The 12,229-nt window shown below is 46.7% G+C and overlaps 1 protein-coding gene across 1 annotated transcript in view; it reads right to left on the bottom strand.

Moving 5' to 3' along the window:
• TFCP2L1 (transcription factor CP2 like 1) overlaps positions 1–3,984 on the bottom strand; it is a 153,548-nt gene extending 149,564 nt beyond the window's left edge. Inside the window, exon 1 of the mRNA XM_030209603.1 lies at positions 3,760–3,984. Within this exon, the coding sequence (XP_030065463.1) occupies positions 3,760–3,821 (62 nt within the window). The 5' untranslated portion in view covers positions 3,822–3,984. The remainder of the gene's footprint in view (positions 1–3,759) is intronic.
• Between the last annotated feature and the right edge of the window lie 8,245 nt (positions 3,985–12,229).

Below are 12,229 nucleotides of genomic sequence, written 5' to 3'. Positions count from 1 at the left end.
TCCACCTCAGGGATCCCGTGTTTGTACTTCAAACCAATAACAGAAACTGTGATGGAAAATCAACCCCAGAGTCCTTTGGAATACATTGAACATTCTTCTAAAAATAAACATTAAATAGGAAGGAAAAGCCTCAGACCTTAGTCCGGAACCAGCAGTGTTCTTACAGACCACGAACAGGGCTCCTCATAGGCAGAAAAACCTCCCCAACATTTATACCTCTATATACACTTTTATTTTTACATTTTTCCATAATAGTACATAACAAAAATTATTGACGAGAGCATGTAAGAAAAGGGACCCACTGACGGTGGCCAGCCTTTCGCCAAAGAAAGCTGCTTCAAGGTTTAAGGGGCTGAAATTTTGTTAGATCACATCACTGCTCACACTCTTCAGTGCTAGGACCCGAGGCTTTTCCTTCCCAAGAAGAAAGCGCAATATACTCCAAAGGACTCTATGGTTGATTTTACTATCACAGTGGGGTTTTTTGGATGTTTGTCCCATGCCTTCTTGAATTCAGATAAAACTTCCTCCTCTCCACCACCTCCGCTGGGAGGCTGTTCCATGCATCCACCACCCTTTCCATGAAGAAATATTTCCTTAAAATTACTTCCAAGTCTACCCTCCTTCAACTTTAACCACCCCACCCTTGTTCTAGAGCTTCCCTTCAATGAAATGAAACAGGCCCACCTTGTCTCATTGAGGTGGTGGGGTAAGGGCTCTCACGCTAACCTAGCAATAACTGGGCAGCGTGCGACGCTGCCTGATTACCGCCGGGTAACCCCCTGCAGAAATAGTTTTTAAAATTATTTCCACTAGTGTCCGAAATGGCACCCGCTGGGGATGGGACTACTGCCGGCAACCACGTTGGGCTTGCGGTAGTTCCGGGTTACCGCACGGCAACCCTTTAGTAAAAGGGGCCCTTAGGACTCCTTTTACAAAGCGGCGTTGGCGATTAGCGGTGCAACCGAACGCGAAGATGTCCAGGCAATTCCCATGGGCTTCTGCACATTCAGCATCTGCTAATCGGTAGTGCCACTTTGAAAAAAAGGAGCCTTTTTTTTTAGGAAATTTGTTTTAGAAAAATTGTAGACACTGAACTGTTAATTTAGGTGATACGCTATTTACTACTACAAATCATTTCTATAGCACTACCAGTCGTACGCAGCGCTTCACAGTTGAACTTGCAAGTTCTTAGGAATGGCCTACCTCTTATTGTAATCTGCAATGAACAGGCATTTACAAAATAAAATCACTTAACATAATGTAATTTAATGTAATCCTTCTGGCTTTTTTATTTGCCTTCTATCTCACCACTTGGGTCCAACATACACACAGTATCTACTTTGGCCACAGCATCTACTTTGACATTTGCTTATTTCCGATCTGACGAAGGGCAACCTTCGAAAGCTAATCAAGAAATGTATTATATACCATATGTCTTCATGCCTTATTATCGCCCTCTAAGCTCCCATTGTCTCCTTCCAACGTTTCAATGTTTATGTTCCATTGTTACATTCCTTAACGACACCTCGATTGTCTCGCATAACTCTGCACAATGTAATCCATAACCAATCTGTAACAAATTGTATTTCCATCATTTAACTCATATTGTAAGCCACACTGAACCCGCAAAAAGGTGGGAAAATGTGGGATACAAGTGCAATAAATAATAAATAATTAAGTTATGTCCAATAAAAAAGGTATCATCTTATTTTCTTTTCCATGTTTTATTTTGTTTGATTTCTATTAATAACCTTAAGAGTGGACTAACACGGCTACCACACTCCTCTACTTTGGCCAAAAAATTGGCTGGACTGAGCTCGTAACAGAGAAACCCTGGTAGAGAACCAATACAATATTGGGAACACCGATCTCTGAGTAAGTTCTAAAAGTATAAAATCCAGGTGATGCACTTGATTAAGAGTGGATACATGCAACCATCTTCCTGCAACAGCGTCCCACAAAAAGAAAAACTGTATTTCCTGAAAACATGTTTGTAGCAAGTGAAAGAATATTTTCAAATGATAACTATTAACAATCAGTGGTATTTTACCAGTTTACCAATGACCTTACTTCAATTCTCTAGTGCCTTTCTTAACAGGATCCCATGGGTAAAGTGTATTAGGAACACCACAAAACTAAAGATCCTTTGCTCAGTAAACTGAATCCGGCATGCAGGTCATGAAAAAGTATTTCCAAAGTCTGGTTGCAACTTTGCTCCACATCCATACCTTTAAAATAAAATGGCTTACACAAATTCTTGCCTTAAAAGATTTGTCTAGCCAAAATATGAAAATCAGATTTCACTATGAAAAAGAGCACAGGTGAATCACCACCACAGTGCTCAGGTACAGTTAAACTGCCTCCATCACTAACTTTAAAAACTGGCAATTAAGCCTCTGCAGGCTTTAAGGATCTTTGGACACAAAGCAGCCGGGGTCCCATCTCCCCTATTCTGGGCCATGTCACCTGAAGGCAGCCAGTCTACTGCTCATCACAGCAGTACTGGGGCACTGGTGGGAAAATCACTATGTCCCTCTCACTCTAAAACAAAAATATTCAACCTACAGCCAGTCAGCCACTGTGCTCTGCTCCCCAGAATTATTTTTTTATCATAACATTACTGAATGGAAGTAAACGCATAGGTGATGTTTGTATGATTCTAACACAGACGGGATCGCTTATGACGTGGCTAAAGAGGGGACAAAACGGAGGCAGGGGAGAGAAATGTCCACCATGGTTGGGAACTAGATAGATAGATAGATATAGATAAAAGAGGAGAAGCCACAGGAGGGGCATTGATGTCAGGAGGATATTTCCACTATTCATGATGTATTGTAAGCCAAATTGAGCCTGCAAAGAGGTGGGAAAACGTGGGATACAAATGCAATAAATAATAAAATAATAAAGGAGAAACCAAAGCAACCCACAGGAGGAAATGAAGAGGAACTGGAAAGATGCATTAACGTAAGTGAATCGGGGGGGGGGGGGGCAGCAGCGCACGGTGCCCCAGTGCTTTCTTCCAAGCATCCTCCACTCTTCACCAGCACTGGGAATTTTGTCTGCCTCTTGTTCTTTTTATCTTTCAGATGTGTTCCATTTCATGTAAATGAGTTCTGTTTGGAACACCGCGGACCCGTTTAAAAATCTTCTAATTTTCCGGGCCAGGCAGGACCTATCCCTGAGAAAAGAAGATCAGGGTGGCATTATCATCTTACACACAGATCAGAGTTCTGGGAAACTTCCCCATCCTTAAATACGATCCAAATAATTCAGTCTTCAAAAAAAATTATATTAAGTCTAGCAGGGATACTCCGAGCAGGCTACTTTCCTTCCTACCTATTACGCCACTAACAATCTGTCACTTAACATGTGATTTTAAGAGCAGATCCTCCAGATCAAGTGAAAGCATACAATTAAAGTCTCTGGATTAGTTGAACCACCTTTTTGATTCACTATCCACCCCCCAAAAAAAACCTTAGATATGAATATAATGCCAACCTTTGATACGGGTATTGCTATTAATGGGAGGGGGGACCTACTTGAGGAATAAAACTGTATCCAGTACCAATACTAGACTTCTCTGCTCGTTATCTGACTTTTAACTTGCAACATGCATGCATTGCTGACATCTGCAGGGATACCGACGCGTCTACTCCAGATCCAGCTGAAATGAGGGGGTTCACAGGTCACCCCGAAAGCACAGTGAGCCTCCCCTCCCCCGCTTTGCAGACAGCTTCTTTCAGCTCCAGCACTTACCGCAGGTAACTGCCACTAGAATGCTGATTGTAATGTTCCGGCTGAGTGTGCCAAAAAAGCATTTTCGTGCACCAGACGAGGAAAGGAAATGCCACAGAGAGGGCTCCGCTTTTTAAAAACAAGGAATTCCCGCAAGGAGAAAGAGAGGCAGCGCGCGCCCTCCGCCACCTGCTCGGGCGCAGGTGCACCTGCAAGACAGGTCGGTGCTGACGCACGCCCACGCTGCCCGGGATCACAGGTTGCTAAAGCCGCGGCACGCGCTTTTTATTTACCGCACGCTTCGCAGCCTGGTTGGTGGCTTCGCTTGACATCACCAAAGGGGGCCGGCCTAGTCTTCGACTCCACCCCCAGACGGGAGACTAGGGGGCGGGACAGGCGTCTCCTTCCCGCCAGTAGAAGGGTGGCGGGGCGAAGAAGTGCTATAGGACGGTGAAGGTGGGGGGTGGGGGCTGCCGGGCACTGTCTTACGCTCCATTCATTTAAAAATAAATAAACACTTTGCAAAGCAAAGGCAGCTTGCATAGGGGTCAAGGGTATCTCAGGCTTCTCCCGGAAAAGCTGAGGGTTTTGGAGGAACGACGAGTAGAGGAGTGTGGTAGCCGTGTTAGTCCACTCTTAAGGTTATCAATAGAAATCAAACAAAATAAAACATGGAAAAGAAAATAAGATGATACCTTTTTTATTGGACATAACTTAATACATTTCTTGATTAGCTTTCGAAGGTTGCCCTTCTTCCTCAGATCGGAAATAAGCAAATGTGGTAGATGACAGTGTATATAAGTGAAAACATTCAAGCATTACTATGACAGTAAAATAGATACCATTGGAGATTCTACATGGAATGTTGCTACTACTGGAGATTCTACATGGAATGTTGCTATTCCACTAGCAACAATCCATGTAGAAGGCTGCGCAGGCTTCTGTTTCTGTGAGTCTGACGTCCTGCATGTGCAGGACATCAGACTCACAGAAGCAGAAGCCTGCGCAGCCACATTGGTGATCTGCAAGGGCCGACTTCTACATGGAATGTTGCTAGTGGAATAGCAACATTCCATGTAGAATCTATAGAAATCAAACAAAATAAAACATGGAAAAGAAAATAAGATGATACCTTTTTTATTGGACATAACTTAATACATTTCTTGATTAGCTTTCGAAGGTTGCCCTTCTTCCTCAGATCGGAAATACAATGAGAATTCCCGTTTTTTAAAGCCGATCCTATAGCCCAAGAGTTGCAAGAGTAAAATAGAACAGCGACGGTGAAGGGACGAGGGACGGTGAACCGAGTATTGTCCAGTAGGAGCCGACTCTGTGGATGCTTGAGTACCCCCAATATTGAGAAAATTCCTTGTATGTGTCCAGGGAGGGGTTATTATTTCCACTGGGCTTAGCACCCCCCCCCCCCCAATAATTTTGAAAAGTTGGCTCCTCTACCGTGACCTCCCAATTCCCCTGTCTTTCCCCCCCCCCCTTCTCTCTTCCCCACTGACGCCTGTGTTGGGGCCAGGGCCGCCGAGAGGGGGGGACAGGGGGGACAAAATTCCCCAGGCCCGGGCCTCCGGGGGGGGGGGGCTGGCACCGCCGCTGCAGTCCGGCCTGCCCGCCCTCCGTCGCTCCCTGGCATTGAACTTAAGCGCCTCACCTTCGAAAGCACTGCAAGCAGCGGCAGACCACTCCTTCCTTCCATGTCCCGCCTGATGTAACTTCCGCAAGGGCGGGACACAGAACGGAGTGGTCTGCCGCTGCTTGCTGCACCTTCCAAGGTGAGGCACTTAAGGTCAGTGCAGAGGGCCCGGGGGTGGAGAGAGGGCCCAGCGACCTCGGGTGGGGGTGGGTGGGGGCGGCCTTGTCCCTGGCCTGGTTGGGGCCAGTTCCTGGTGCCCTTCTTCCTATCCTCTCCTCTTTCTCATGTGGCGGTAGAGGGAAGCCTGCCAGAGAGGAGAGGGACTAGATTCGGAGAGAAGGGGGGCATTCGATGAAGCTACAAAGTAGTACATTTAAAACGAATCGGAGAAAATGTTTCTTCACTCAACGTGTAATTAAACTCTGGAATTCATTGCCAGAGAATGTGGTAAAGGTGGTTAGCTTAGCGGGGTTTTAAAAAGGTTTGGAGGGCTTCCTAAAGCAAAAGTCCATAGACCATTATTAAAATGGACTTGGGGAAACTCCATTGCTTATTTCTGGGATAAGCAGCATAAATGTTTTGTACTTTTTGGGATCTTGCCAGGTATTTGGACGTGGATTGGCCACTGTTGGAAACAGAATGCTGGGCTATGGACCTTTGGGCTGTCTCAGTATGGCTGTACTTATGTAAGGAAGGGAGACCCGGAAAGAAAAAGTGAGAGACAAGGGATTGTGGTGAGGGAGGAAGGAGGCTGGTGCTGGGAGAGGATTTGGAAATAAGGAGGGAAAGATTGGGCAAGGAATGAAAGTGAATGGAGAAGAGGCTGCTAAAAGGAACAGAGTGGGGGAGAGTAGATGGACTGCAAGAAAGAGAAAGGGAGAGGGGAGATGGATACCGATAGGGAGACTGCAGGCAAGGAAGAAGGAATCATGGGTTCAGGAAATGAATGGGGAAGAGGGAAACGAGTGAGAGTGGAGAGAGAGGAATGAACTGGTAAAAGGAAAGGAACAGGACATAGATTGGAGGGAGTAAAGGATGGGGCTGAGGAGAGGATGGAGAAAAGTGGGTCTTGGAATCTCATACAGTAGCTATTTTTGTAAGGTTAGTACTTTTTTTCCCCCATTATCTGATTCTTCTGTTTTCTTGGTGAGGGGGAGGAGAAGTGTATGTTTTAAATCGAGAACTTGTTAGTGAGGCTGGGGTTTGATTTTGGGTTTTTTTTATTATTAAATTATATATTTTTCCTAAACATCCTTCTCGGATGCGTTGAATGCTAATATTTGGGAAAAAGAAAGGTAAATTTTGGACAGCAGAATATTGCTTTTAGTGCTTTGGAAGATAAAATGCCTCTTTTTTTTTTTTTCCAGAATTAGAGAAACATTTTTACCAGTACCATATTTTATCAGTTTGTCCGAACAGCAAAAGATTTATTTTTTGCCTTGGTGGAGACTTGTGAAAATAAACGAGTTCTCATCACGCTTGCGCTGGGATGATGATAAAATGTGCTAACACGAGAAACTAAAGGGCCCTTTTACAAAGCCGCGGTAAACCCACCGCGGGTTTACTGCATGACAATCCGTCCCCCGTCCCCCCCCCCCCCCCAATAATCCCACATGCCCATCGGCTTTTAAACCCACCTGCACGCTCCCCAGCATTACAGTATGATGAATAAAGAGGATTATTGTTAGACGCGCAAATTTGCTCAGTTGATATCAACCGCATCTGAAATTGGTCAGAGAAAGTGCACAGTCGAGTGCGATATAACATCATTGGTCAACTTACTTTCATTAAAGTTCCCTCTTATTTGTTTGTGGCTGGCTCCATAGCAAGCAGAAGGAAGCTACAGCGAGAGATACACGGGTATAAAACTGTTATTAGAATGGGGGAAAAAACTGCAATGGCTTAGACCAATATAAAGTATACTGAAACGGTTGCATATCGTAAAAGTACCCACAGGAAAAGAAGGTGGAAAAATCTGGCAGCAATTTGAAAGCCCAGCAAATGTCAAAGTGAAAGTGCTCAACAGTTAAAGGGCTTTCAAGCCCCTCCCCCTCCGCCACGTGTCAAGGGGCTGCCGGCGCTGTGCTCTATAAGGTGTGTGCACGTGCACGTGCACAGCAGTGTAGCAGTCAAAAGGGTCCGTGTGAGCCAGTTCCACTGCCCTGCAAATTCATTCAAAAGCGACAGGCTGACGTTTCCTGTATGCTGATCTTAAGTATCCCATGGCTTTTGGGACAGCAGCAACCCGCCTATGTATGGGGAGGGGGGTGGTTCCTGGACACTGCTGTCCTAGGGCCAGGGTCCTGTGCATCCTGAGATGGAAGATCTGGTATGATAGGAGCCAACTTTTCAAAATTATTGGGGGTGCTAAGCCCAGTGGAAATAACCCCATCCCTGGACACATACAAGGGATTTTCTCAAGCACCCACAGCACCCACAGAGTCGGCTCCTATAGCACTAGCATCACGGAGAGGGTGGTGGACGCTTGGAATGCCCTCCCACGGGAGGTGGTGGAGATGAAAACGGTAACGGAATTCAAACATGCATGGGATATGCATAAAGGAATCCTGTGCAGCAGGAATGGATCCTCAGAAGCTTAGCTGAAATTGGGTGGCGGAGCAGGTGGGGGGAAGAGGGGTTGGTGGTTGGGAGGCTAGGATAGGGGAGGGCAGACTTATACGGTCTGTACCAGAGCCGGTGATGGGAGACGGGACTGGTGGTTGGGAGGCGGGAAATACTGCTGGGCAGACTTATACGGTCTGTGCCCTGAAAAAGACAGGTACAAATTCAAGATATGAGTTTATCTTGGGCAGACTAGATGGACCATGCAGGTCTTTTTCTGCCGTCATCTACTATGTCACTATGTTACTAGCATCACGACCAAGCTGTGGGCAGCAGAGGCAGTCTACGATTTGAGAGACAGCAGCTCCGATGGGGGGGAGGAGAGTAGGATTAAATCAGCAGGCATGCAGGAGTGGAGTGAGCGTCTGAAAGCCTAACTTTTTTTTAAGTTCAAATATTTTTATTAATTTTAAGAATAACAAAATAGTAAATAACAATTTCCCCACTCACTGGTAGGGCTGGTGCAGCTGTGTGCACTGCCGATGGGAGTTTCACAGGAAATCATGAGCCCATGCGGCAAATTTCCCATATGGTTAATGCTGGTGAAACGGTTTTACAGCAGGATAGCTATGCAGAAAAGGTTTTAGGCAGGTGTTAGCTCACATGGAAACCCTTACCACAGACCATATGTATTAATGTGAATTAAAATGCGTGTTAATGTGGTCTTAAGCTATCCTGCAGTCATAAAGTATTTTTCTGCTGTGTTGTGCACAGGGAACTTTGGGTCCATTTTACCAAGCTGCAGTGGCGTAGCTATAGTTGGGCACAGGCCCATTCAATCTTGACTCAAGCCCACCCAGCTTTAGCGCTACACTGCTCTCTTCTTCCCTCTCCTCTACCACATCCTGCCATCTGCTCTCTAGTCTGAACCCCTTCCTTCCCCGGTGTCAGTACAGGTGTCCTCGGCGCCTGCAGCGATTCATTCTTGCTGCTTCTGCCGGCCCCGCAGGCTTCCATCTGTTGCATTCCGCCAGGCAGGAAACAGGCAATGATGTCAGCAAGGGCGGGACATGGCAGATGGAAGCTTGTGTGGCCGGCTCAAGCAGCAAGAATGAATCGCCGAGGACGCCTGTACTAACATCGGGGAGGGACGGAGTTCAGAGACAGGAGCGCAGATGCCGGGACGCTGCAGGGGAGAGGGAAAAGATGTGGGGTAGGTGGGGGAAAAAAACCCCCTCTTATGTTCTTAAAAAAATATCTCCAGGAAGATATTTGTGGTGTGTGGTTGAGGGGGAGGGGGTACGTACGCGTGGAAGGGCCCATCCAAAATACTAACTCTGGCTACACCCAGGGGCGTAGCCAGAAAACAGATTTTGGGTGTGGCGGCATGCAAGCTCCGCCTCAGGTGGCATCTTGCCTGGGCTGGCCCTGCTCTATCATTGAATATCCCCACCAAAAGTATCTAATGTGAAGCACATCTTATGCCCCCTTTGAACTAAATCTTATCTATATATATATAAATACCGGTCTGAATATCACCAGTATCTGGATAAGTGCCAGGATATTCAGTCCAGCCTGTATCCTGGTAATCAATTTCTGGGTACACGAAACCAGCGGCCAGCATTTGAATCAAACGCCAACCATCATGGCTCGGTATTGGCCCCAGAAATGATCTAGCTCTCTGTTCATTGTAAGTTGGGCTTTTTCTGCAACCAAAGTGGTAACAGTTGCATTTTACCATAAACTGTGAATCAAAGCGACACAGCCAACAATGGATACTGCACAGTGTTTTGTATCAACTAGAAGCTGCCAGATTCCAGGCCTTGAGTACAATAAACTGGCATTGAACAGATATATTTACCTCTGTCAAAAGGACGAATGTGAAGGACACTGCACTCTAAAGGGCTATCCCAGTATCAACCACTGATCTAAAATATATCCAGGCTCCCAGAAAGGTCTTCTGGGGGGGGGGGGGGGGGGGGGGGGGGGGGGGGGGGGCTAAGAAAGGAAGGAGTCTTTATCACTAGTTTTAAAGGAAGATGAAATATGTTTTACAACTCTTTAAAAAAGAGACCCTTTAAGAAAGTAACAAACATAGAGGCGTATTTTCAAAGCACTTACACTTACAAAGTTCCATAGTTCCAACCCCCCTTTGAAAATGAGACCCATGGTAACATAGTAGATGACGGCAGATAAAGACCTGTACGGGTCCATCCAGTCTGCCCAACAAGATAAACTCATTGTATGTGCTACTTTATATGTATACCTGACCTTGATTTGTCCTTCAAAGCTAAGAGGAGCTAAAAGGAACAAAGAGGTGGAAAAGACCTCAAACCGCCCGGGTGCTGGGGCTTACTTCATGGCCAATATCTTCAAAGCACTCACTGAACCTATGCTCATAATTGGCCAAAAGCCTCCTCCTTACCTTTGCTATTTTTATTGAAGCAAACATTTTTAAAAAATTTTATCCGCTTGCTAATTCAAAACATCTTCAAAAAACTCAACGTGCATTCTGGAACTTATCAGGCTATTGATACTCCCGACGGGGACCCGTTGTGCCCACTGGATTTCTCAAGGGAGATATCGGCGTTTTGTTGTGTTCATTCAATCTTCCTGGTAGCCACTGCAATATACGTAGAATTGATCCTTGATTTGTCCTTCCCATTTTCAGGGCACAGACCGTAGAAGTCTGCCCAGCACTAGCTTTGCTTCCCAACTAACAGTGTTGCCTCCCAATTGCCCCTAAGCTTCTGTGGATCCATTCCTTCTGAACAGGATTCCTTTGTGTTTATCCCGCATTTTTGAATTCCGTTACCATTTTCATCTCCACCACCTTCCGCAGGAGGGCATTCCAAGTATCCACCAGCCTCTCTGTGAAAAAATACTTCCCAACATTTTTCCTGAGTCTGACCCCCCTCAACCTCAGATCATGTCCTCCAGTTTTACCGCCTTCCCATCTCACTTTGTTTGTTTATTGCATTTCTATCCCACATTTTCCCACCTATTCATAGGTTCAATGTGGCTTATGGAACAATGGGGTGGTTATGATGTATCATGTGGGTTAGCGATTCAATGGAGATGGCGAGAGTCTGTAGAAGTCTCTCACGGAACTATTGAATTAGGTGAAGACCTTAGTGGATTCCGTGTGGCTTACATGCTTCGTGGTTAGGGGTAGGATAAGTGTCGAATAAGATCACAACAAGTTGAAGTCTTGGGCTTGAGCCTTTTCCATTCCAACTGTCTAGCTTGTGGTTATGCTCATTGTGATCCATCTTGTCCCTAATCCGCTGTTCTGAGCTGCAGCTATTAATCTCTTAGGTTAACAGCAAAACTTAGGGCTCTGTTTACTAAGGTGCACTAACATTTTTAGCGCGTGCACAAAATTAGAACACGCTAACTGTGTAAGTGCCCATAGGAATATTGTGGGTGCCTACACAGTTAGGGCACGCTAAAAGCACTAACATGCTCTAGTGTGGCTTAGTAGACGGGGCCCTTAATGTGCTATATGTGCCAGGGACATAGCCAGACCGGTGGGAGGGGGGTCCAGAGCCCGATGTGAGGGGGCACATTTTAGCCCCCCCCCCCCGCTGCCACCACCACCAACTTTGACCCTCCCCTGCCGGTGACCCCCCTCCTGCCATCAACCCTCCCCCACCTACCTTTGCTGGTGGGGGACCCCAACCCTCGCCAGCCGAGGTCCTCTTCTTCCGGCACAAGGCTTCGTTCTGTTTCTGAGTCTGACGTGCAGGACGAAGCCTTGCGCCAGAAGAAGAGGACCTCGGCTGGCGGGGGTTGGGGTCCCCCGCCAGCAAAGGTAGGCGACGGCGGGTTGGCGGCGGAAGGGGGGGTCGAGAGGGTCGTCGGCAGGGAGGTCCAGGGCCAAATCTACTGGGGCCTAGGCCCCCGTGGCCCCACGTAGCTGCACCACTGGTATGTGCAACGGCTGTGTGGTGACCGATGGGGCATGAACAACCATGTCCCCTGCAATTACCACACAAGCATTTCATACCATGCGTTATGATTATTCACAATCAGCATGAACCGGAGTCCTTTTACTAAATTGTTGGTGCGTGGCAATGCAAAATTACCATAGGAGCCCTTGGGTAGTTTCCACCCCCCCTCCCCCAGCGTGCACCATTTCCGGTGCTACAAAAGTATTTTGGATTTTTGTAGTGCCAGAACTTAACCGGCGGCAATCGGGCAGTGCCACGTGCTGCCCCGTTAGCGCAGGAGCCCAATTCTCTGCCCACATCCCACCCCCCCCCCCAACACAGCATGAAGTTA

This window comes from Microcaecilia unicolor, chromosome 7 (genome assembly GCF_901765095.1).
Source record: "Microcaecilia unicolor chromosome 7, aMicUni1.1, whole genome shotgun sequence".
NCBI classification, from domain to species: Eukaryota; Metazoa; Chordata; class Amphibia; order Gymnophiona; family Siphonopidae; genus Microcaecilia; species Microcaecilia unicolor.
The sequence above is the reverse complement of the archived record's forward strand: the minus strand, read 5'-3'. Positions and strand labels throughout refer to the sequence as shown.